This window comes from Trachypithecus francoisi, unplaced genomic scaffold (genome assembly GCF_009764315.1).
Source record: "Trachypithecus francoisi isolate TF-2019V2 unplaced genomic scaffold, Tfra_2.0 Lachesis_group1, whole genome shotgun sequence".
Classification (NCBI taxonomy): Eukaryota; Metazoa; Chordata; class Mammalia; order Primates; family Cercopithecidae; genus Trachypithecus; species Trachypithecus francoisi.
Window position 1 is genome coordinate 48,418,343 of NW_022681454.1, and position 27,694 is coordinate 48,446,036.

Genomic DNA, 27,694 nt, shown 5'->3' on the forward strand with positions numbered 1-27,694 from the left:
TCTCTTAAAAAATCAGAATCCAAATGTATGCATGCATGCCTTTAAAACTGTCTTGAATTTTGTCATAAAGAGTGGTTAGAAAATAGTTTTTAATCCACAAATTCTTGCTCTAGTTATTATACTCAACAGTTCAGTTTGGAGAAACATGTAAATCACAGGGGAACCCACCAAACCTGCCTAAGTCAGTGTATCTAGGATATTGGTGGTTTCTGATATCTTAGATCAAAATTTTCTTCTTACTCCTTACTTCTCCCAAATAAATTCTTAATTCTTAATTCCAAATAAATTCTCCCAAAATACTTCTCCTCACTGCTTCCCAAATAAAACTCAAACTTCTTCACATAGTATTGCAAGGCCCTCCAGAATCTGATCTCTAATTATTTTTCGGCCCTGTGCTCCAGGAAAAAGCACCTTTTTCTGCCACCCAGGGAACGCTGTGAGCTGCCTCCACCCTGATACACGGCTCAAGGCCATACTCAAAGGTCCCTCCACCCACAAAGCCTTGCGGAACTCCCTGCTCTCACTAGCTCCCTTCTTCCTCGAGCCTGCCCACTCACCACCAGAGCACTGAAAAGTGCTCTGTACACACTTGCTTCTTAAATGTCCAAGTCCCAGGGCCAGTGGTGGTCATTTTAGCCCTTGGCACATTCAGCGACAGAAGACTGGGAGCTGGGGGGCCTCTTCCTGGAATCAAACCCAGACAATTGCCATGCCTGCCCACTTGGCTTTCAAGCTCGGCTTCCTCTGCCCTCACATTAAGTCTATCCTATTTATTATCCATTTTTCCTTTGTGAGAAAAAGCACTTTCAGATCTTAGTAAATTAGCAGAAAAAGAAATTAACTTCTTCTCATTTTCATTACTTGATTTCCCCAAGGAAGTGTAAAATTAATGAGAGGACAAGAAGAGAAGTGAAAGAGGCTTCGAGGTGCTTATAAAAGCCACTTTAAGTGGCTTCAAGAGCTGATAGAATTTTTTCATCATGTCTAATTTCACATCAAAACTTATTCTTTTATAAAATAAAAGGAAAACCATATCATATGGCTCATAAGCTTATGAGCTACGAATATAATTGAATATGGAGGGAGACTGGCAAAATGGATAAACATATTTCTCAGTGGGCAAGAGAAACCAGAGATGAAGGAGATGAGAACATAAGAAGAGCCTGGATTAACTGAGAAGGAATGAGAAAAAGTAATAACGATAATACTAATAAAGAAGGCCACAGGGCACCCCAGAGAGCAGGCTCTTGCTGTGTGCTGTCAAACCACGCTCAGCACTGCCTAAGTGCTTGATGAGTGCGTTCAACAAATGCATTTCTCCTTGGTTCCAACACTTGTGGGCTTCGAATGTTTCATGCTTTAAATATCTGGGCTTTTGCACACAGGAATCCTCTGCCTGTGATGGTCCTCCCCCAGACTCCATCCTTTACCTCGTTGATTCCCACTCAGCCTTCAGATCGCAGCCCACTGTGCCTCTGCAAAGGCTCCCAGCTCCGCCTTTGCTGTCTTAGTATAATTCTTTTTTTCAAATGCTTATCGTAGTTTGTGATTATATATAGTCATGTGTTGCTTAACAACAGGGGTATGTTCTGAGAAATGCATCGTTAGGCAATTTTGTTGTTGTGCCAACATCATAGAATATACTTACACAAACCTAGATGGTATGGCCTCCTATACATCTAGTCTATATGGTATAGCCTATTGGTCCTAGGCTACAAATTTGTACAACATGTTACTTACTGAATACTGTTGGCAATTGGAATAAAATCACGAGGCAATAGGAATTTTTTGGCTCCATTATAATCTTATAGGATTTCTATCGTATAGTTGTCCATCACGGACCAAAATGTCATCAGGTGGCATCTGACTGTAAATAATCAACTCTTTAAAGTGCAGATAGTATGCTCCATGAGGGCAGAGACAGGTATATTTTTCTCAGTACCACTGTATCATCCATAGAACTAATGTAATGCCTGGCATATAGCAGGCACCTTGGAAGCATTTGTTACACGAATGAATGAAGGGTTAAAATGCTTGTTTGGCTTCCTGACTTGTTGAGCTTCCCACACACACCAAAATCCAAAACTCGCAGAATGGTTTTTCCTTGCCTCTCCAGTGCCCTACAAAGACACCCTCTACACATACAACTTGCAGATCTTCCAATGGACCGCATCCTCTCACTCCCTCCTTGGCCTGCCCAGGATGTCTCCACTTTGGAATTCCTTTCCCTGTCCAGTATTCAGGACTCGGCTTCAGTACTGTCTCTTCTGAAAGCCCCTCCTCATCTCTCCCTCAGACTCGATTAGGTGCTTCTCTACTGTGCACTCCTAACATGTTCTATCATAGAACTTATCTCGCTTATTTATCATACTTTTATTCGTATGGTTACTTGTATGTTTCTGCCATTACACTGAGTTCCTTGAAATCAGGGATCTAGCTAATAGTCATATGTTCATGGTACGTGTGTATATTTCTGTCTTTTTTTTTTCTTTTTTTTGAGATGGTTTCACTCTGTTGCCCAGGCTGGAGTACAGTAGTACAATCACAGCTCACAGCAGCCTCGACCTCCCAGGCTCAAGTGATCCTCCCACCTCAGCCTCCCCAGTAGCTGGGACTACAAGCATGAATCACCACCACCTAGCTTATTTTTTAAAATTTTCTGTAGAGACGAGGTCTCAGGCTCATGTCATATCTTTTATAAAATATACTTGGCACAATGTCAGACACATAGACATGTACCTGTTACACAAATTTGGTCTCTACTGAATGAACACATTGAATAGTCATTTTGCAAACAGAAAAGATTAAGTCAGATCATCATGAAATAAAAGACACTTAAAGGAACTAAATATGCTATGACTGAGTGTTGAATTAACTTATTTTTTATGATATGCTCAAATTACTTCAATCATATATAAATGTTGAAAAACAAAGCAAGAGATACTCAGGGAAAAATCAAACACTTACAAGAAGCATCAGCATGAAGGATCCCATATAGATGATCATGAAAAACAATGAGATCATAGTTAGAGTGAGAATTCCACGTATCCACCAGTTTTTCCACCTACAAAGAAAACGTAAAGTTAGTATTTAATGTGTTCTTAAGGTTTTTTTTGTGGTTTCAGTATTGATTTGCCAGATTTATGAATTTTCCTTAACTATACTTTAAGATTCCACTACTGGCCGGGCGCAGTGGCTCAAGCCTGTAATGTCAGCACTTTGGGAGGCCAAGACGGGCGGATCACGAGGTCAGGAGACCGAGACCATCCTGGCTAACACGGTGAACCCCGTCTCTAATAAAAAATACAAAAAACTAGCCGGAAGTGGTGGCGGCGCCTGTAGTCCCAGCTACTCGGGAGGCTGAGGAACCCGGGAGGCGGAGCTTGCAGTGAGCTGAGATCGCGCCACCGCACTCCAGCCCAGGCGACAGAGCGAGACTCCGTCTCAAAAAAAAAAAAACGATTCCACTACTTCACTTTATATAATAACAAACAACAAAAACAAAAACCAAGTAGCATTCACGCACCCCACCACCACCAGAAGCCTCACACTTCACCCCCAGTGTGCCATACAAATATCACTCCTTGTGTGACCATGTCATATAAACTGTTGGCAGCCTTGTATGAAAAATCCAGAATAATTCAAATACATGGATGGTGATTTCTGAATGCTCTTATACACAAATGATGACATCTATATTTAGAATTGTTGCTGTTTTTCTTTAGGACTTTTCTGATTTTTATTAATTCAACTGGTAGCACTTAAATTATGTTACAAGAGATTTTGATTCAACTTAAAGTCTAGTAACATATATGCAGTATATTCTAAGCACAAGTCCTCACTCCTTTTTTAAAAAAAATAGAGACAGGGTCTCACCATCTTGCTCAGGCGGGTCTCTAACTCCTGGGCTCAAGTGATCTTCCTGCCTTGGCCTCCCAAAGTGCTGGGATTTCAGGTGTGAGCCACCATGCCCAGCCCTCATTCCCTTCTTAGAACAGAAATATTAGCTGCCTTCATAAGATATAGAATCGCTTCAGCCCTGGAGTTTGAGACCAGCCTGGGCAACATGGTAAAAACTGAGCTCTACAAAAAAAGCAAAAATCAGCTGGGCGTGGTAGTACTCGCCTGCCTGTGGTCCCAGCTACTGAGGGGCGGTGGCAGTGGGGAAGGGGAGAGTAGGCAGGGCATGTCGGGGCTGAAGTGGGAGGAACACTTGAGCACAGGAGGTCAAGGCTGCAGTGAGCCATGATTGTGCCACTGCACTCCAGCCTGGGTGGCAGAGCAAGATACTGTCTCTTAAAAAAAAAAAAAAAAAAAAAAGATTACATTCCTTGCTTTCAACCACTCTCCAATATAATTTAAACACTTCCAACAAACACTCTTTTCAACTACTCCTTTTATCCTATCATTTCTTCACACAAGATCTAAAATACCAACATACCAACAACATATATTTTTTTCCAGTTTCCAATTTCTTTATAAGGTAGTCAAATTGCACTCATTCAACTTTATTTCCCTCTATTAACAAACTATGTAGGCATAAACTTCTCATGAGAGCTTGAGCATGGGGGAGAACTGAAAATGAGTGTAGAGTCAAAAATGCTATGGCTGAAAGGCTCCATGTAGTTGTATAGATACAACTGTTTGCGGATTAATGGATGGATTAGGAAACTGAGCTAGGTCACAAATCTAGTCAGAGGTAAATAAAGGACCACAAGCCAAGGCAAAATCCTGTCTCTATAAAAAATACAAAAATTAACCAGGCATGGTGGCTCACGCCTGTAGTCCCAGTTACTTGGGTGGCTGAGGTAGGAGGATTGCTTGAGCCTGAGAGGTAGAGGTTGCAGGGAGTTGAGACTGCGCCACTGCACTCCAGTCTAGGCAATAGAGGAAAACCCTGTTTAAAAAAGAAAGTAAGGGGAGGGCATAAACCTTGACCAAGCGATTTCCCTTTAGGACTTTATCCTAAGGAAATAATTAATGGATGTTAAACCAAAGTGAGCTACAAAGAAAAATGTTTAATGTAGAGGTATTTTTAACTGTGAACATTTAGTAATAAACTAAATGCCCAGCAATAGGTGATCAGTTGGATAAACTAGACTACAGCCATACAACAAAATATGTCATAGACATTAAAAATGTTTCTGAAATATATTTAGGATCCTACATAAAATGTTGTTCCTAATAACACTATGGAATGAAAATGAAAACAGTAAGGTAGAAAACAGTATAATCTCATTTTTGCCTTACACACATACACACACACACACACACACACACATACACACACACACATACTGCACACAAAAAAAACCTCAAAGAGTAAACACCAAAGTATTCAAAATATTAATGTCTTGGTAGGAGAATTATAGGATTTTTTTTCCCCACAAGTAATGTACATTTCTTATGTAATTACTATTTTTAATCCTATGTATCTACAAATTCTAAGTCTTTGCAGGACAGTCTGTTTTCTTTTTTTTTATTATTATTATTATACCTTAAGTTCTAGGGTACATGTGCACAACGTGAAGGTTTGTTACATATGTATACATGTGCCATGTTGATGTGCTACACCCGTTAACTAGTCATTTACATGAGGTATGTCTCCTAATGCTATCCCTCCCTGACATCCCCCACCCCACGCAGACCCCAGTTGGTGATGTTCCCCACCCTGTGTCCAAATGTTCTTATTGTTCAATTCCCACCTATGAGTGAGAACATGTGGTGTTTGGCTGTCCTTGTGATATTTTGCTCAGAATGATGGTTTCTAGCTTCATCCATGTCCCTACAAAGGACATGAACTCATCCTTTTTTGTGGCTGTATAGTATTCCATGGTGTATATGTGCCACATTTTCTTAATACAGTCTATCATTGATGGACATTTGGGTTGGTTCCAAGTCTTTGCTATTGTGATTAGTGCCTCAATAAACATACATGTGCATGTGTCTTTATAGCAGCATGATTTATAATCCTTTGGGTATATGCCCAGTAATGGGATGGCTGGGTCAAATGGTATTTCTAGTTCTAGATCCTTGAGGAATTGCCACACTGTCTTCCACAATGGGTGAACTACTTTATAGTCCCACCAACAGTGTAAAAGTGCTCCTATTTCTCCACATCCTCTCCAGCACCTGTTGTTTCCTGACTTTTTAATGATCGCCATTCTAACTGCTGTGAGATATCTCATTGTGGTTTTGATTTGCATGTCTCTGATGGCCAGTGATGATGAGCATTATTTCATGTGTCTGTTGGTTGCATAAATGTCTTCTTTTTGAAAAGTGTCTGTTCATATCCTTTGCCCACTTTTTGATGGGGTTGTTTGATTTTCTTCTTGTAAATGTGTTTAAGCTCTTTGTAGATTCTGGATATTAGCCCTTTGTCAGATGGGTAGATTGTAAAAATGTTCTCCCATTCTGTAGGTTGCCTGTTCACTCTGATAGTAGTTTCTTTTGCTGTGTAGAAGCTCTTTAGTTTAATTAGATCCCATTTGTCAATTTTGGCTTTTGTTGCCATTGCTTTTGGTGTTTTAGTCATGAAGTCCTTGCCCATGTCTATGTCCTGAATGGTATTGCCTAGGTTTTCTTCTAGGGTTTTTATGGTTTTACGTCTAACATTTAAGTCTTCAATCCATCTTGAATTAATTTTTGTATAAGGTGTAAAGAAGGGATCCAGTTTCAGCTTTTTACATATGGCTAGCCAGTTTTCCCAGCACCATTTATTAAATGGGGAATCCTTTCCCCATTTCTTGTTTTTGTCACGCTTGTCAAAGATCAGATGGTTGCAGATGTGTGGTATTATTTCCGAGGGCTCTATTCTGTTCCACTGGTCTATATTTCTGTTTTGGTACCAGTACCATGCTGTTTTGGTTACTGTAGCCTTGCAGTTTAGTTTGAAGTCAGGTAGTGTGATGCCTCCAGCTTTGTTCTTTTGGCTTCAGACTGTCTTGGCAATGTGGGCTCTTTTTTGGTTCCATATGAGCTTTAAAGTAGTTTTTTCCAATTCTGTGAAGGAAGTCATTGGTAGCTTAATGGGGATGGCATTGAATCTATAAATTACCTTGGGCAGTATGGCCATTTTCACAACATTGATTCTTCCTATTCATGAGCATGGAATGTTCTTCCATTTGTTTGTGTCCTCTTTTATTTCATTGAGCAGTGGTTTGTAGTTCTCCTTGAAGAGGTCCCTCACATCCCTCATAAGTTGGATTCCTACGTATTTTATTCTCTTTGAACAATGGGAGTTCACTCATGATTTGGCTGTTTGTCTGTTATTGGTGTACAGGAATGCTTGTGATTTCTGCACATTGATTTTGTATCCTGAGACTTCGATGAAGTTGCTTATCAGCTTAAGGAGATTTTGGGCTGAGACAATGGGGTTTTCTAAATATACAATCATGTCATCTGCAAACAGAGACAATTTGATTTCCTCTTTTCCTGATTGAATACCCTTTATTTCTTTCTCTTGCCTGATTGCTCTGGCCAGAACTTCCAACACTATGTTGAATAGGAGTAGGTGAGACAGAGCATCCTGTCTTGTGCCAGTTTTCAAAGGGAATGCTTTCAGTTTTTGCCCATTCAGTATGATATTGGCTGGGGTTTGTCATAAACAGCTCTTATTATTTTGAGATACGTCCCATCAATACCAAGTTTATTGAGCGTTTTTTAGCATGAAGGGCTGTTGAATTTTGTCAAAGGCCTTTTCTGCATCTATTGAGATAATCATGTGGTTTTTGTCTTTGGTTCTGTTTATACGCTGGATTACGTTTATTGATTTGCGAATGTTGAACCAGCCTTGCATCCCAGGGATGAAGCCCACTTGATCATGGTGGATAAGCTTTTTGATGTGCTGCTGAATTCAGTTTGCCAGTATTTTGTTGAGGATCTTTGCATCGATGTTTATCAGGGATATTGGTCTAAAATTCTCTTTTTTTGTTGTGTCTCTGCCAGGCTTTGGTATCAGGATAATGTTGGCCTCATAAAATGAATTAGGGAGGATTCCCTCTTTTTCTATTGATTGGAGTAGTTTCAGAAGGAATGGTACCAGCTCTTCCTTGTACCTCTGGTAGAATTCAGCTGTGAATCCAACTGGTCCTGGACTTTTTTTGGTTGGTAGACTATTAATTATTGCCTCAATTTCAGAAACTGTTATTGGTCTATTCAGGGATTCAACTTCTTCCTGGTTTAGACTTGGGAGGGTGTATGTGTCTAAGAATGTATCCATTTCTTCTACATTTTCTGTTTTATTTGCATAGAGGTGTTTATAGTATTCTCTGATGGTAGTTTGTATTTCTGTGGGATCAGCGGTGATATCCCCTTTATCATTTTTTATTGCGTCTATTTGATTCTTCTCTCATTTCTTCTTTATTAGTCTTGCTGGCGGTCTATCAATTTTGTTGATCATTTCAAAAAACTAGCTCCTGGATTCATTGATTTTTTGAAGGGTTTTTGTGTCTCTATTTCCTTCAGTTCTGCTCTGATCTTAGTTATTTCTTGCCTTCTGCTAGCTTTTGAATGTGTTTGCTCTTGCTTCTCTAGTTCTTTTAATTGTGATGCCAGGGTGTCAATTTTAGATCTTTCCTGCTTTCTCTTGTGGGCATTTAGTGGTATAAATTTCCCTCAACACACTGCTTTTAATGTGTCCCAGAGATTCTGGTATGTTGTGTCTTTGTTCTCACTGGTTTCAAAGAACATCTGTCTTTGTTCTCATTGGTTTCAAAGAACATCTTTATTTCTGCCTTCATTTCATTATGTACCCAGTAGTCATTCAGGAGCAGGTTGTTCAGTTTCCATGCAGTTGAGCGGTTTTGAGTGAGTTTCTTAATCCTGAGTTCTAGTTTGATTGCACTATGGTCTGAGAGACAGTTTGTTATAATTTCTGTTCTTTTACATTTGCTAAGGAGTGCTTTACTTCCAACTATGTAGTCAATTTTGGAAGAAGTGTGATGTGGTGCTAAGAAGAATGTATATTCTGTTGATTTGGGGTGGAGAGTTCTGTAGATGTCTATTAGGTCTGCTTGGTGCAGAGCTGAGTTCAATTCCTAGATATCCTTATTAACTGTCAAGACAGTCTGTTTTCAATATTAGACTAAAAACAGGATAAAAATGTATAAAACAGATTACATGTAAAACATTCGTGTAATCTTTGCAGAAAAGTTTCTTGAGAAGATTGAAACCATTATACTATCTATTGTTCATTTTGTAAAACCAATTCACTCATAAATAGCATAGATAAGAACACAGGCATTGAAGCCACAGTACTTAGGTTCAGAATGTGGTTCCATAACTTACTAGCTACATGACCCTTGATATATAATATCTGTCTATGTTTATATACTTGTGTTATGAGGTTGCCGTGAGAGTATTAGTTAACACATATAAAGTGCCTGAAGCAATGCTAGTACATAGTAAATGCTAAATAAATATTAGCTGCTAGTATTTGCTATTGTTACTTTATATCAGAAAAAAAAACTTCATGATTAAGGAAGATCTTATGAATGACACATACAAATCTGGCATCATTCTTATAGAACATCAAATACACAAAATTTCAGGTCTGAGATAGACTTGATGAGATTTTAACACAAAGTTACATCTGTGAATTAGGTCATGAAAACAACTGGGAACAAGAACTATTAAAATAATCATGCTTTTAATAGCAGATCAAATATATGTTCTATTGGTTAAAAAGTATGAAAATGTTGATTTTAACCAATGTATTCTAATATGGTTATCCCTTACAAAGTAAAAAAAAAGAAAAATTCATATTACATTTACTAGATACAACCAAACTAGTGGTTTTCAGACTGCAGGCTATGACCCAAGGGTAGTAAAATCCATTGAGTAAGTTACATGTAGCATTTTTTGTTCAATAACATAGAACAGCATCAAACAGAAAAGAAATCAGAGGGTATCACTCTGATTTCTTCCCAGTAATGGGAAGAACTGTTTCATAACATTTTTGCAGCAGTTAAAATATACATTTGTGTGTCTTGAAATGTGGTATACAACGTATCTCTTACTGTGTCAAAGTGTCAAAAGGTTGGGGAAACATTGTTCTTTCTATATCAATGTGTAACATTTCATACATTAATCTGGACAAAAGCTAAGGTTTATTTTGCTTTTATAAATTTTATAATTCATATTACTAAAGTATACAATGAAGGGTAATATAATTAGCTGAAATTTTGTGGTCATTAAACATGTTTAAATGTTGCACAAGTATAAAATGGTAATGGGTTGTGGAGTTTTAGACAATAATCTTAAACTCAGTTAAAAGAAAAAAAAAAAATACTGGCCTGGTGCCATGGCTTACACCTGTAATCCCAGCACTTTGGGTGGCCAAAGTGGGCAGAGACTGCTCGAGCCCAGGAATTCAAGACCAGCCTGGGCAATGTGGTGAAACCCCGTCTTATTTAAAAAAGAAAGAAAGAAAAGAAAAAAGAAAAAAATACCTATTTCTGTCTGGCATTTGAAAAACAGGGAACAGAGACTATGGTATTTTCTTTATTAGGTGTTCTAATACCAGAAAAAGCAACGTGACGTGGTAAATAGATCATAGACTTCAGAATCTGACAGCCCAAGGCAAGAATCCCCAGTCTGTATCTTACTAGCTCTGTAGCCTTCAACAATTAACCTCTCAGCCTTGGTTTTCTTGTACTTCACAAGGTTTTAAGGGTGGATACACATTAAATACATAGAACTATACCTCGGATATTAGGTGGCCTCTCTGACCACCTAATACCATAGCTGGAAAACTTACAAAAAGCCAAATTTCTTGCATGGACAAGGATAACCTCAAAGCCTATCTTGTGCACTAAGATATACTCATCTTCATCCAATCATACCTGGAAGATAAACCAGATAGAGCTTTCTTGAGAATCTCAGGGGTTCTATCTGAGGATGCTGGAATTTCCGGAATATCAGAATCTGTTCTGGAATCCAAATCTCCATATCTGTCATCAATATCTGTTTCCTAAAATTAAAAAGACAAATTACTTTGCAAAATCATGTTTAGAAAAAGCACATGCTTGCCAATACATTCATTTATTGCTCAGGGTGTCACATCTCAGTTCCATAATCTGAAACAAAGAAACAACTATTAATTTATCTTGAATATCTTAGCACTGCTATACTTCTTTGTTAGGAAAGTTTGATTATCTTTGCTAAAATCTACTATTAATAATATGAAGGATAACTTTAAACAAAAGAAGCTCCCATATTTTCTAAATCAGAAATATACCCCTAAAACAGATACGTATTGTTTTGCCACTTACCTGGGAGATCCCGGTGTTAGTTCCATGTAGATTCTGATCGGCTATTAAGAGTCCCTTTTTAAATTTGATTTCAATTAAAGCATCAACAATAAGAGTAATATCTTACATGAGCATAGCAGTTCACATATATTTTTAAACATTTCAACTTCCATCATTTTTATTAGATCCTCGAGAGAGAATCCCAATTGAAGCAGGTCAAATGGACCTCATCTCTATTTTACTGGTAGGTAAACTATGATCAACAGCATTTGGTGATGAGGTTTTTAAAGTAGTTATTTAAAACACAAACTGACTACTGAGTGCATGTACAGGAGCTACGTGAGGATGCTGGAGATGGCAGGGAGCTCTAGGCCTTTAGACAAAGGTGGTCACTGCAGAATTTCCAGGGATAGGGTGGTCAATGCAGTTTTCAAAACAGAAATGTCATCTAATGCTCAGTTTTAAAGTTGCTCATTCTGCCATAAGTCTCCACTGCCATGTTCTTTCCTCTTCTACAACCTCTCCCCTCTCAGGCCCTACCCTTTCCATCCTATCCTGGCAACCTTCAGTTATGAGTGGTAAACACACATACACCTTCGGAGAATGGCTTACAGAGGAGGAAACTGGAGTGAGGGCATTGAACTGGGATAGAGGAAAAAGAATATTCCCTGGAGGCAAATACAAATAGACAGAGCACTGAGCAGGATATAGAGCCTGAAATAATCCTAGGAATAAAAGCGCCCAACAATTCAGAATGTTGAGGATGTGCAATCCAAACTCAGCCCTTATTAGCTCCAAAACATCGGCAAATGTCATCACCCCTTTGAACTGTTTCTTCATCCCTAAAATGAAGCATTTAGTACAGTGCCAAGGACTTAGTAAATTCAAATAAGCAGTAAGATAATATTATGATTGAATAGAGTCTTCTAATTCCTCATTAGGAGGCTCACCAAATATAATGTTAGCCTTTGGGAGTATTTTCAGTTTTCATAAAGCACTAATAAACTTTAGTTTACTCACTTTTTAAGTATACAATTAGGAAATTAAATGTGTCAATGTACCCTAAATGACAAATGAGAAATAGAAATGTCAGATTCCCACTGTGACACCAAGAGTTGGCCCCGAAGCTGCTTAAATACAGAGAGATGGTAACTAATAAACAACCAGACAGAACATCCCCTCAGAAAATGGCAGGCCACCTGCTGTCAGTCTGATAAGCCACAGAGCTGGGACATCTGGAACAAGGGAAACACATCAGTTTTGTTTTGCTTTTTTTTCCCTTTTCCCTGCCATTTTCTTTTCATCTTTAATAACCCAGAGTATTGACAGGGGTGGTGTGAGGGGTAGTGGGGATGGTGACTAATGGAAGTGGCTCTCTAGGGCAGTATCACTATCCTACAAAAAGAGCATGAGACTAGGAATCAGGAGTCACCAGCCCTAATTCTACCTCTCCCCTAACTAGCAGCAAGATAAACGGCAAATCACTCAATCTGAAGGAAACTCAGGCCTTGGTTTCCTTATTTATAAAATACTAAAACCATCCAGACTAGCATTCAAATTGTGCTCCTCAAAATACTAAAGTTCTCTGCAAGCCACTTTAAAGCCCAGTTGGCAATAATGGTGACGTGCTGAACCCTACCCTCCCCACCCTCAACAAGGCTGCCCTGCTTTCATTTACATTATTTAAGCTTCTGGTTTCTATTTTATACCCTTTAGAGAAACACAAAATAAAAACTTAAGTTGGACTAGGAGTCTATTTCATTCTAATAATTAAAGAATACATGATAATTTCCAAAGAGTGGCATTTTGGAGCAATGTTACTCAATTATGAGAATGAGTAACAGGGGCCCTTGTTTTACTGTATTTAAAGTATAGACTTTGTTACAAAGATGCCAGACTTGAAAAGGAAAATAAAAGTGTGAATGGAGGTCAGGGAAAAGAAGGAAGTACTGTAATACTTTTAATGATCAAATAGAGCTATGCAGCATTGTGCACGTTGAATGAAGGTATTTTATTTTATTTATTTATTTATTTATTTGAGATGGAGTCTCTCTCTGCCACCCAGACTGGAGTACAGTGGTACAATCTCAGCTCACTGCAGCCTCCACCTCCCGGGTTCCAGCGATTCTCCTGCCTCAGCCTCCCATGTAGCTGGGATTACAGGTAAGCCCCACCAGGCCCAGCTCATTTTTGTATTTTTAGTAGAGATGAGGTTTCGCCATGTTGGCCAGGCTAGTCTCGAACTCCTGACCTCAGGTGATCCACCCGCCTCGACCTCCCAAACTGCTGGGATTACAGGGGTGAGCCACCATACCCGAATGAAGGTATTTTAAATGTTTACAAGAACCTAAAAATTCGTGGCTGCTTCTTCTCAAGCTCATAATTTAAAGACAATGATCTTCAACTTTCTATCTTGGGCCTGTGTTCTCCCACCACCATGTGATCTCTCATGGACCCCGTACACCGATGACTCCCTGTAAACTTATGTCTCCAGCTTCCAACATGCCATCTCCAGCTGGTTTTCCACTGGCATCATCTGAAATTCAACACAGGCAATGGGTTTCTCTCTCTTCCACATCAAAATGCTGCCTCCTTCTATAATTCCTTCTTTGGAGAAGATACCACCACCAATCCAGTTAACCAATTACTCAGGTCAGAAACTTAGACATCACCTTAACACTTGACATCTGCCTCCTTTAACCAACACATTCAGTCGGCACCAAGTCTGTCATTTGTCTTTCCCTCCATTTGTTTTTCTTTTGCCTCTTTTTTTTTTTTTTTTTTGAGACAAGGTCTTACTCTGTCACCCAGGCTGGAGTGCAGTGGCATGATCTTGGCTCATGGCAACCTCAGACTCCTGGGCTCAAGCCATCCTCCCACCTTAGCCTCCTGAGTAGCTGGGACTAAAGGCATGCACCACTACACCTGGCTAATGTTTTTGGCCTTTTTCATAGAAATGGTGTATCACCACATTTCCCAGGCTGGTCTTGAACTCCTGGGCTCAAGCAATCCATCTGCCTTGACCTCCCAAAGTGCTGGGATTACAGGTGTGAGCCACTGTGCCCAGCCTCCCTTCATTTCCATTCTCATTCACTGCTGCAAGCCTTGCTGAACATCACCTTCTTCTGTAAACATCTCAGAAGGCTTTTTTGGAGAAAATTTTCTAAAATTTCTATGAAAATGCAAAGAACATAGAAGAGCCAAACAAGTTTGGAAAAAAAATAAAGTTGAAGGACTTATATTACCTGTTTTCAAGAGTTCTTATAAAGCTACTGTAATCAAGACAATGTGGTACTGACATAACAGACAAAATGATCAATGGAAAAGAATAGTCCAGAAATAAATCTACGTATATACATATGGTCAATGGATTAACAACAAAGTTGCAAAGGTAACTCAACAGACGGTACTGACACAATTTTAACAAAGAACCTTGATCCATATCTCACACCACAGATAAAAATTAAGTCAAAACAGATCACAGACATTTATATAAAGCTATAAATCTTCCATAAACTTTCTGGGACCTTGGTTAGGCAAAGATTTCTTAGTATGATAAAATTATTATCCACCAAAAAAATGATAAATATAACTTAATCAAAATTAGAATTTTCTTTTTTCAAAAGACACTGTTAAGAGAATGAGAAGACAAGTCACAGAATTAAAGACATTTTCAAATTACATATCTAATAAAGGACTTGTAATCTGGAATACATAACGAACTCTCAAATTCAACAAAGAACAACTCAATAAATGAACAAAATATTTGGGCAGACATTTCAGGGGCAATACACAGATGGTAAATAAATACATGAAAATATGTTCAACATTATTAGTAATTAAGGGAATGCAAGTCAAAATCACAGTGTGATTCTACTATACAGCTATTAGAATGGGTAAAAGTTTAAAACTGAACACACCAAGTTTTGGAGAAAATGTGGAGGAACTGAAAGGCTTGCACACTGCTGGTGAGAATGTAAAATAGTACAACCACTTTGGAAAACAGTATCACAGTTTTTTAAAAATTTACATATACAACCAACAACTGAACCGGCCATTTCACTCCTAGGTATTCATCCAAGATAATGGAAGTATAGATACAAGCAAAGACTTGTGCACAAATGTTCATGGTAGCTTTACTTGCAATGGCTCCAAACTAGGGACAACTCAAATAGCCAACAGGGAAATTGACAAATTATGTTACTTCCACACAGTGGAATATTCTCTTGTGATAAAAATAAGTGAGCAATTGATACATGGATGAATCTCAAAATAATTATGCTGAGTAAAAGGTGCCAGACAAAATGTACATAAAATATGTATATATATGTATACATGTATATGTACATATATACACACATGTATTATATTATTCCATTTAAATAAAATTCTAGAAGATGCAAACTCATCTATGGTGCCAGAAAGCAGATTAGTAGGTGTCTAGGGATGAAAGAACTACGAAAAGGGGAAAAGTTTTAGTGGTGATAGATTAGCTCATTATCTTGACTGTATGATGGCTTCATAGTCATAGGCATATATATATATATATATGTCAAAATTTGCCAAACTATATTTGCTATGGACTGAATGTTTCTGTCCCTGCCAAAAAACAAATTATACAATGAAGTGCAACTTTCCAATGTAATGTTATCTGGAGGTAACCTTTGTAAGATTATGAAGTCAGTTAGGGTGGAGACTCATGAATGGGTTTAGTGCCCTTATGAAGAGGCACAAGAGATAATCTCTCTACCACGTGAGGACACAGCAAGGTGTCAGTTTGCAAAGGGCTCTCAGCAGGAAACAAATTGGCCAGCATGTTGATCTTGAACGTCCAGCCTCCAGATTTACAAGACATAAATTCCTGTTGTTTAGGCTATAGTATTTTCGTTATAACATCTTGAGCTAAGATAGCACTTTAAGTGTGTTCAATTTAGTGAATGTCATTTATAGTTCATGGGGACTCTTAAAGAGCAGTCCAGGAAAGAGAACTGAGGTGCTTTCCAATACTGGGGACAGAAAGGACAAGAACAAGGACATGTGGCTCAGGGAACAAAGAATACAGTTCATCAAGAGGATGATTCCATCATTACACGCTGTACACAGGCTTCAAGATATGACACTGTACTCCATAAATATGTACCACTATTATGTCAGTTAAAGTAAAAAATAGCTGGGTGCAGTGGCAAGTAGCTATTTCCAGCTATTCAGGAAGCTGAGGTAGGAGGGCCTCTCGAACCCAGAAGTCCTGGGCAACATAGCAAGATCCCACCTCAAAATAAATTAATTAAAATAAGAATCAAAATTTTAAAAATAGATGATGGCTCCAAAAGGAAGTCTCTAAACAAATGAAGTAGTGGTTTAAAAATAAAACAAAGGATAATATATTAAATCACTCACACTTTTGTCTCTTTCACTACTGGCCCCTTAAAAAGTGAGTTAGAAAACCAGGGTCAGCTCTTCCGTCAAGGGTCCCTTGATGTGCACAACGATCCTTGTAGCTCAGTTCAGCATTAAGATTTGCAATTAAGCCAAAGGAAACCCACAGAGACATAGAGCTCCACAACTGAAAGGAGGCAGCCTTTTAAAAATCTTGAAACTGAACAGTTTTACTTGAAAGAACATGAGGCTGTGTTCCTGATTTCAGCATTTTCTGTCTGTTTCTTCATGATTTTCATGTAAGCATGGATTTCTTCTCTTTCTCCCAGGAGTGGAAGTGAAGAAAAGGAACTGCTTTTTATCTGTGCTGGGGAGAAGGACTGATTTACTTCCTAGTGAGTCAGCAGTTTGGTGAACCAAGAGTGAGGAGGCTCAAGACCTCTATAAAGATAGAGAATGGTCAAGGGACTTGGTAACACTGTTTTGTTTGTTTCTTTCGAGACAGGGTCACCCAGGTTGGAGTGCAGTGCACTATCACGGCTCACTATAACCTCACCCTCCCAGGCTCAAGTGATCCTCTCACCTCAGCCACCCAAGTAGCTGAGACTACAGCTGGAGCCACCACACCCAGCTAATTTTTTGTTATTTTTTGTAGGGACAGGGTCTCCCTATGTTGCCCAGGCTGGTCTCAAGCGATCCTCCCACCTTGGCCTCCCAAAGTGCTGGGATTGCAGGTGTGAGCCATTGCTCCCATAACACTGTATTTTATAGACAGAAATCTGGTTACCTCATTCATCAGCTCTGTGGTCCTATCCTACACTAATTAATTGTAATTGATAAAACCTTCTTATTTGTTTAAATTTGAACTGCAAAGGGAAAAACTGGTCCCCAAATCTTTCTCTGCAGCCCTGTTCTATTCCCCACTGAAGGAAGGAGGTGACCGGTTGGTTCAGAGCACCACCTTGGTAATCCAATCAGGAGTTACACTTTGTGGTGGATCTCAATGCCTGGATAAGAGAAAAACAAATGTGTCTCAGCATAACATAAAATGCCTGAGTAAAAGCCAAATCTGATTACATCATCCACCTACCTCCTCATCACAGGGTATAAACCCAGCCTCCTCTTACTCTCCAGCCAGGGCTTTGGCCACACCCACCCAGCCACTCCAGGCTCTGCAGAACTAAAGTTTCTGCGCTCCCCAGAGTGTGAACAGTCTTAGCCTCTCAATATTGTGCTACAGTAATCCTCTATTTATAACTTACGCTCTTCCGCTTTGAGCCTGGCTTTGCCTGACTGGTGCCTATTTATCTTTAAGGTATCGACCTAGATGTAATTTCTAGAAAACTCTCCTTCAGGGAGCCTGTCATGGGCAAAATATGCTTCCCTCCCCACTCCCCCCACCAAGATATTCACATCTTAATCCCAGAACATGTGAAGATGTTGATACAATGCAAGGGAAAATTAAGGAAGTGGACAGGATTAAATTTGCTAATCAACTGATCTTGAGGTGGTGAGCTTATCTTGGATTATACAGGTGAGTCTAATATAATCACAAGGGTCCTTATAAGTGGAAGACTGGAGGGTCAGAGTCAGAGAAGAGATGACAGAAGCAGAGGTACAGTGATGCTGGTTTTGAGCAAGGAGTAAGGGGCCACCAGCCAAGGTATGCAGTTAGCCTCTAGAAGCTAGAAAAGGCAAGAAAACAGATTTTCCCCTACAGCCTGCAGAAGGAACATGGTCCTAACAGGACATCTTCACTTTAGCCTAGGGATAGCCATTTCGGAGTTCTGACCTCCAGAACCATAAGGTAAGGTTATATTGTTTTAAGACACTAAGTTTTTAGGGATTTGTTTTAGCAGCAATCAGAAGCTAATGGAGCTTCTCAGCCCATTTTGTGCGGCTCTTTGCACGCCAACATTTGTATGGCATGTTTTGATTGCCTGTTCACCCAGCAGTCTCACCCACCATGGCCATTCCTGCAACCAGGAGGAGCTTGGTGAGTATGTGCTGAGGGAATTATGGCTGTCATCTCTCTATCCCCAAATGGAATCGGGCCAAGTCTTCCAAGCTACAGTATTGCTGCTCTGTTTTTTGCCATTCCTAAGATGCTATCTACAATATTCAAATCTTACTTAATTTTAAGGCCCATTTTAAGACTTTCCTAAATGTTTGGCTCCTTCTGATCTTTCTCCAATGATATCCCATTCTATTATACATTAAGATCATACTACTTTGTATGGTTTCATGTATGTAAGTCTTAAATTCCAAATGAAGAATAAAGATCACTAGAAGAAAAAAAAATCCATGGAATTACACAAAAGAACGGAGAAAATTAAGGAGTTTCACTCAAAATCTGAATGATTACTGTCATCCCAAACTTGTTTTTTACCTGGGATCTTATTAATGATTGGTCCTCACAGGTATATCATTTTTTCAGGGCTCAGATAAATAATGCCTCCAGCTTTTCTGCCTTGCATTTATTTAGAGCATAAAACAAGGACGGTTGGCCCCCTCACATTTGTGGGTTCCATATTCATGAATTTAACCAGCCTCAGATGAAAAATATTCAAAGGGAAAAAAAAGATAGTTGAATCTGTATTAAATATGTAGAGTTTTTTCTTGTCATTATTCTGTAAACAATACAGCATACTATATTGTACAACAACAGAATGCAACTATTTATGTAGAATTTACATGTATTAGGTATTATAAATAACTGACAAATAAAAATAAAAGCCCAAGCCCCCCAACTGACTGAACAAACCCCTTATTGGCCAAAGGGACACCAGAGAAACTTCAGAAACTGAGTTCCAGCCATGATGGCACAGGAGGTTGGACATGCCTCAGTATGCCCCTTCCTCATTAACCTTTAGCCAGAATTCTTTCTGAAGGAGTAAGGAGAAACCAGCTCTAGAAAACAAGAAACAGAGTACCCTTTCTTTTATCACCTTTAGCCAATCATCTGAGGCTGCTACTGGACTCTTCCTCTTTGCAATTTTGATACGACAGCTTGCCAATTTCACAATGCATCCCTTTCCTAAAAACTGACCATCACCAGACTGATTTTGGCCACCTCTTGGATGATATGCATTGAGGGTTTTCATGTCCTATGCTTCACCTTTGGGAGCACTTTGGGAGGCCAAGGCAGAAGGATTGCTTGAGCCAAGGAGTTTGAGACCAGCCTGGACAACATAGGGAGACCCCATCGCTACAAAAAAATTTAAAAATTATCTGGGCATGGTGGTGCATGCCTGTGGTCCCAGGTACTCGGGAGGCTGAGGTGGGAGGATCACTTGAGCTTGGGAAGTTGAGCCTGCAGTGAGCCATGACCCATAGATATGGAGAGCCAACTGTGTATATATGGCAAGATAAAGCAAACTTAGCAATCTCTTAATAACAGTTAAGTTCTAGGTATACTGATGATCATTGTCCTAACCTTTTAACATTTTTATATTATTAAAAAGTTACAATAAAAAGGTAGGGAAAACTTCAAAACTAATATTGAGACTCAGGACATACTACCCTAAAATATGACTATAGGGAACTACAATATGCCACCCCAAAATATACTTCTTTGTTATATTTCAAGATTATAATTCCGAGAAACTGCAGACACATTAGTAGCTCTGAAAGGTTATTTCGTAAAAGAAATTTATATCTATAAAGGAAATCTACATTAGTAAAGTATTTGTATAAGGAAGATGGCTACTCTGAGACAGCTTTTATTACCTGAGAGATTAACTGCATAACAAGACAGCCTTTATTCACCATGCATTTCCTCCCCTTACCCTCCCAGAACTTACGTGGCCAGAACCCCTTAGAAGCCTCAGGCCCTATTCCTTTCAATATCTCAGGGTGCTATATAAACTTCAAAAATCTGACACTTCTTTCCTGTTTTGTTTTGAACATATGTAATTAAACGAGAAAAATGGTTTTTCTCTTAATTGTCTTATGTCAATTTAATTTGTAGCCCAGCCAAGAAACCTGGAAAGGTTTTCACTCCCCTACACTAAACAATATATTGATTGAGGTGAGAAAAGAAAAACAGCTCTGAGCTCACCAGCTATGTGAGGTATGTAAAATTTATCAGGAACCAGAGTATGGGACTTCAGCCACACCCCCACACCCGTGCCTGGGAGCAATTACTTAAAGGCATTTTGTTCCAGACTCGCTGCCTCACCCCTTATCCTCCTGCAATTTATGATACAAAGAACAACGTGTAGCCAATCAATAGTTTATTTTAATCTAAATTCTTATTAAACAACTTAGGAACTGCCTTTTCTTTTTTCCTTAAAAACCCACGTGTAGGCCAGCATGGTGGCTCATGCCTGTAACCCAGCACTTTGTGAGGCCGTGGCGGGTGGATCACTTGAGGTCAGGAGTTTGAGACCAGACTGGCCAACATGGTGAAACCCCGTCTCTACTAAAATACAAAAATTAGCCAGGCGTAGTGGAGCGCGCTTGTAATACCAGCTACTCAGGAGTGCGAGGCAGGGGAATCGCTTAAATCTGGGAGACGGAGGTTGCAGTGAGCCAAGATTGCGTCACTGCACTCTAGCTTGGGCGACAGAGCAAGACTCTATCTAAAGGAGAAAAAACAACAACAAGAACAACAACAACAAAAACCTTGTAACTGCTGCTAATCAGAGTGTATACTCAAGGCAACTTGAATCTAAGCTCCAGAATGGCCATCCTCAAGCTTTGGGATCAAATAATCATACATTCAAAACTCATTATTTAGGGTGACAGAGGATGCAAACATATGTTGTAAACCTATCAAGACAAGGAAGGAATACCTCTGAGAAGATAAGCCACCCAGGTCACTAGCTGGTATTTTTATCTTCTTGTATACTTTGTATACCTTTTTGTATCAACTTCGTATTTATTAAAAGCAGTATATATTATTATAAATGAGACTACTACATGCAGCATTCCAGGGCACTATCTACGTTGACTTCTATATGAATAGTGTCCCACAGAATTGTTCGAAGCCTCAACTCTGAGACGGTTCAAGTACAAGCACAGTATAAGTAGGTGAAAAAATAAAAAGCACACCCTTGAAAGACAAGTCTAATTTGGTTTCCCAAATCTGGATTTTTATATATTAAGATGAAATGTGAAGTTCCAGATGGGCTTAATAAATATTCATTGGCCAACAGACAGCCCCACATTGTTTGTGAAATGACCTGCTTGGGACTGGAAGGTAGCAGTGAGCCAAAACTTAACTGTCAAGGTGTCTGATCCCACCTGGGCCACACAGGTGAGGCCACACAGGTGATGAAGTCAGATTGGCCACATCAGCCTTGCAGAAAGCTCTTAAATAGCTGGCCGTGGTTTCCGGCAAATAAAGGGAACTGCAACCATAGCCAGGAAGCAAAAAAGCAACACTGCTTTCTTAGCTGCTAAGTTTGCAAAAAGCAGCTATAATTTCCATAGATATGAGCTCCTCATTCTGGACTGGACTCTTTTTTCTCCCATCCTGTGCCTTTCAATTTCATATTTTAAAAGTTTGAAATCTTGATAGTTCTGAGAAAGTCTTAAGCAAACAAACATTCAATGACATGTCCCGAGAAATATCTTTCACCTCTTTTTGAGGATAAGAAAACAAGTAAATACTTAGATAATAAACTTGGCGTATCTCAAGACAATCAAAAACCAATTGGTCAGCCAGGCACAGTGGCTCACGCCTGTAATCCTAGCACTTTGGGAGACTGAGACAGGTGGATTACTTGAGGTCAGAAGTTCAAGATCAGCCCAGCCAACATGGTGAAATCCCATCTCTACTAAAAAATACAAAAATTAGCTGGGCTTTGTGCTGCGTGCCTGTAATCCCAGCTACTTGAGAGGCTGAGGTGGGAGAATTGCTTGAAATGGGCGGGGCGAGGGGGGCGGGGAGCTTGTAGTGAGCCAAGATTGTGCCACTGCACTCCAGCCTGGGTGACAGAGTGAGACTCTACCTCAAAAAAAAACCAAAAACAAACAAAAAAAAATTGGTCATTAATGAAATTACTTCCTCTCCATTTCTAGAGTCGTTTCAAAATGTGATGTCATTCTCATTAAGTAAGTTCTGAAACATTTCTCAACCAAATAAAGTATAAACAGCTATAAAATGAAATAAAAGCTAATGATTTCTTGTAATTGATCATAAGTAAGCGAGGAAATACTTGAAGTGCTGTTTTAAATCTAGGTGCCTGAAATCACCCAATTACAGGCTTTCAGCTAAAAATTTCTAATCCAATGCCAATATTTCACAGACTCAAACAGACCAAATTAGTCCAAAATCACACAAGGTAGTAACAGAGTAAGATTCTTTTTAATGTTTTAGTTGATTTTATACATTTAGGACCACACATCTGATTTCTCATTTACATTTTTAAATTAGAAAATGTAAGGTAAATCCTAGCTCTAAATACCATAATGCTGAGCAGGGCATTTAGGCTGTCAAATTCCAATTTTCTCATATGTAAACTAAACCTGTCTCCCTTGCCTATACAATTGTTAAGAGACTAAAATTGATTTTAAGTATAAACAAGTATTTTGCAAATTATAAATTATTTTGCACTAAAAAATTAGTTTATATCATTATTCCATGCAGTGAAAGTCCATAATTCAAGAGACTAATATATTCTCAACAACAATTAGTTGTTGAGCAACAAACAAATCCTGACACCACCTATTTTCTCAAAGAGTATAAAAAAGCCACAAGAAAATAACATTCAAGCAGTGTCTTGCTTATAATAGGCACTCAACAAGTATTTACTGAATGCACGGAACCAAACCAAGCCTTAAGAAATATGTTTATAATTCCCTAAATGACCTATGTTCTTTACACTGCACTAAAATCTGTATTTTTGGAAAAGACATCCCCAAATATAGAACAGTTAAAGGAAAACAAACACACCAAACCCCTGTATTTGTCTGTGTTATCTGGGAAGAAACGTGAGAGCCTGTTTTACAAAAATGAAATTCATAAACACATAAAGAATACTCACACTACATGTATATATCTTAATTTTTCTTCATAATTTTCCAGAGCACATTAAATTGTCCCACTTTTCCCCAGTATATTTTGACAAACAAAATACTGTTCGCATTAAAAGGGAAAAGAAACTTTTATTTCGAAGAATATGAGTCTCATTAAATTATCAGGCCCAGAGAGGCGTTTAAAATGTGTCAGCAGTCACGTCTCTCACCGTCTGAGCTAAACAACATAGCCACTTGCTATGTTGGCTCTGGACTGATACCAAGTAGCCATAAAATACCATATACTAGACACTGTAACTCATACCTTACATTTTAAAACTGAATAGCCAATCACTCATCAATATTATCTCTGTAAGGCAATGAGAATTCCTGTCAAACAACTTTGTACCAGCCCATTCCTTGCTCCCTTCTGCCTTTAAAAACTTGCTTATAAGAAAGGCCAACCAAGGCACTCACCCAGGCAACTTGGAAGTATGTCCCAGACAGTGTACTCACTTTGGCTCAAGTAAAGTCTTTAAAGTTGGCTCAAGTATTGTCTTTAAATTCTATATTGCACCTCAACTTTTTCCTCAGGATCACAGCATCAAAAAAACCCACTGTGGTACACATCCAAAGCTTGATGCAGCTGATGACGTTCTACAGTAATCTCTCTCAAAATAACAAGAAAATGAATTGTTTAAAGATCATAAACAGCAAGTGAAAATTCATGTGGTAACCCTCAGATATTCTTTAGAAATCTCAAGTTAACTACTGTTCCTAACCTGCACATAGCTTACTATTACATTACCATGCCTTTAGATTCACTCTTTCATTAGTATAACTTGAGTATTCCTGGAAACTCTTGCCAGAAGTTCATGTTATTTACAATAATTTCTAAAAGACACATCAACTCTCTGAAAGGAAGCATCAACGAACAGTTTAGTCCTAAGACTCTTTGAAAACTTTTGCCTCAAAATCCTTATCTGGCTTATCCACCAATCCCAGACTGTTATATTGTGACCCTTATCCAATCCTAATCAATTCCCCACATTGAAAGACCTGTCTTAGGCCAGGTGCGGTGGCTGACGCCTGTAATCCCAACACTTTGGGAGGCCGAGGCAGGCAGATCACAAGGTCAGGAGATTGAGATCATCCTGGCTAACATGGTGAAACTCCATCTCTAGTAAAAATACAAAAAAATTAGCCAGGCATGGTGGCGGGCGCCTGTAGTCCCAGCTACTTGGGAGGCTGAGGCAGGAGAATGGCATGACCCAGGAGGCAGAGCTTGCAGTGAGCCGAGATCGCGCCACTGCACTCCAGCCTGGGCAACAGAGCGAGACTCCGTCTCAAAAATAAAATAAAATAAAATAAAATAAAAGACCTGCCTTAAATCAAACTTCCAATTCTCAAATAAGTTACACCTAGCTTCTCCCCCTCTGAAATACTACTAAGGCTCTGTGGAAGTGTTCCTCACTGCAGTAAGCTAAAAACCTAGCTCTGTCTTATCACTTGGCTGGGCTGCTGATATTTTGGAAGCCAGCTTTTTTTTTTTAAATGTTATTAAATGAAATGAATATGCTGTGCATGATAAAAGCCGAATCATGGAAAATTACTTAGGTGGTAATACTGACTGATAATTCATCAACAATTAGGGAGTATCAGCCCAAATGGTAGTCCAGAAATCTAGATCTAAGCCATTAATATTTTATTAATGTTTTATTAATGGCTTAGATCTAGATGAAAAACTATAGAAAATGTTCATTACACTTACAGGTGACATTAGCGCAACCTATAGTGAAGTGCACCAAAATGAAAAAGTAATTCACAAAAACACACTAAGGCTTTTACAAAAACAAAATAAAGCAGACAAAATGCAGTGCTGAATCCTGGATTGTATTCCAGGGCAGTAAATGGACAGTGGAACAACCAGTGAACTTCTGAATAGTATCTGCAGTCTAAGATGATATTATAGCTATGTTAATTTCTTAAGTTTTGACCAATGTACCACGGTTATGCAAGATACAAACCTTAGGGGAAAGTTGGTGAAAAGTACACAGAAACCTTTGTAATGCTTCTGTAAATGAAATCAACCATCTTTACAAAAACTGTAACAGTGAAAAAAAATCTGACCTAACCAACTCTACCTTGCCTTTAACCTTCAAGATGCCCATGGTCATTCCCAAGTGAGGACCAAGCTAACTTTGGAAGAAATTTAGTTTATAGGTTAAATGGTAATAGCTCTTCCCTAAACTAAACTGCCTTTATAAAACTAGTAACAGGTCACAAGTTTAGGATTATGAGAGGGGACTGAATTTTGCTGTGATTACATGTAAACAATTACCAGCCACTGCTCTGGAAATCACAAGATTTGCAACTTCTACAATTACTTCTATACATAATATCACTATTAAATAAGCTAAGATTGGCCTTTTAAAAGACAGACTACTTTCAGATTTTTATATTTCTGATGACTGGATAAGTCCCCCAAACCAGCAACTACTGTGGCCCCCCACTCATAACTGGACTCAGTATACAAGGACCGTTTTCCATACCCCTGTAATTTGCCTCCCCAACCAATCAGCAGCATCCATTCTCTAACTGCTGCACATCAAACTCTCTTTTAAAAAGCCTAGCCTTGGCGGGGCGCGGTGGCTCAAGCCTGTAATCCCAGGACTTTGGGAGGCCGAGACGGGCGGATCACGAGGTCAGGAGATCGAGACCTTCCTGGCTAACACGGTGAAACCCCGTCTCTACTAAAAAATACAAAAAACTAGCCGGGCGACGTGGCGGGCGCCTGTAGCCCCAGCTACTCGGGAGGCTGAGGCAGGAGAATGGCCGGAACCCGGGAGGCGGAGCTTGCAGTGAGCCGAGATCCGGCCACAGCACTCCAGCCTGGGCGACAGAGCGAGACTCCATCTCAAAAAAAGATAAAAAAAAATAAAAAATAAATAAAAAGCCTAGCCTCCAAATTTTTAGGGAGGTTAATTTGAGTAATAATAAAACTCCGGCCTCCTGTTTAGCCAGTTCTGTGTGCATTAAACTGTTTTTTTTTTCTATTGCAATTCTCCTGTGTTGATAAACCAGTTCTATCTGGGCAGCAAGCAAGAAAAACCTGTGGGGTGGTTACATAAATCAAAGTTGTTCCAAAATTAAAAGTTGATTTGAAAATAATAATGTATTTATGAAAGAAGCTGCACACATCTCAAATGGAGGACAGAAGTTAACTGATCTCTGGATTGTTTTCCCCACATCTTCACAAATCAAAATCTCTAAGTAGCAGCCCCATGCACAAACACACAGGGACCTTAACCTGAAAGCACACTATTCCATGTGTGCTCCCCTTGACTGGCCACAGCTTCAATGTGCACCCTCTTTTCTCCCACTTCAGGGTCTAGCAAGTGAAGGAAATCAGAATATTTCACCCCAAATTATACATCTTTGACATATTTTGAGATGGCTGTTCTGAGGGCCTGCAAACAAATAGCCCTGCAAAGCTGTCTGTTGTGAGGGAGATTTGCATCTGTAGAGAAAATCTGCATTGATGCAACCTGGACTTCTCTGAGGTTCTCTCTTGTCTGGATCTAGGAAAGATTAACTGAGAGTCTGACACCTTTAAAGGTCTGAAAGAAATATTCACCATCTATTCTCTCCGAGGGCTGCTCCCTATGAGGTTTCATCTATATGACAGGACCACCTTTGCCTCAATATGGTATATAAGCTTCTGTGCCTCCTTCTGGGGTTCAGGTAATCACTCTGTCTCCCTCCTCCCATCCCACACATTAATAAATTTGTATGCCATTTCTCCAATTAATCTATCTGTTGTCAGTTTTTTCTCGCAAGTCTTCAGAGGGCAGAGGGGAAGTTCCCCCTTGGTCTCTACATAAGTCAGGTCTTAGCTCTTTCCCTTTCAATGCTCATTCCCACTCAACCCATCAGATCTTCACCAGCCCACTTCCCCGCTGAGCTGAATCTGTGGTCATTCACTTCAATCCTGGCTTCGCTGACTCTCTAATTCCCTACATCCTGGACCTCTGGCACTCCCCAGGCCTAAATCACTCCCATTGCTTTTCTTCTTCTCAGCTATTAAATGGGGGTATTCCTAA

At 39.3% G+C, this 27,694-nt stretch overlaps 1 protein-coding gene across 2 annotated transcripts in view; it reads right to left on the bottom strand.

Annotated features, from left to right (window-relative positions):
- Positions 1-27,694, bottom strand: part of CDS1 (CDP-diacylglycerol synthase 1) — a 66,301-nt gene that overhangs the window by 34,100 nt on the left and 4,507 nt on the right. For both annotated transcript variants that reach the window (XM_033214199.1, XM_033214198.1), the window contains exons 2-3: positions 10,845-10,972; positions 2,968-3,064 (exon numbers count right to left, since the gene is read on the bottom strand). In XM_033214199.1, coding sequence (XP_033070090.1) covers positions 2,968-3,064; positions 10,845-10,972 — 225 coding nt within the window. The remainder of the gene's footprint in view (positions 1-2,967; positions 3,065-10,844; positions 10,973-27,694) is intronic.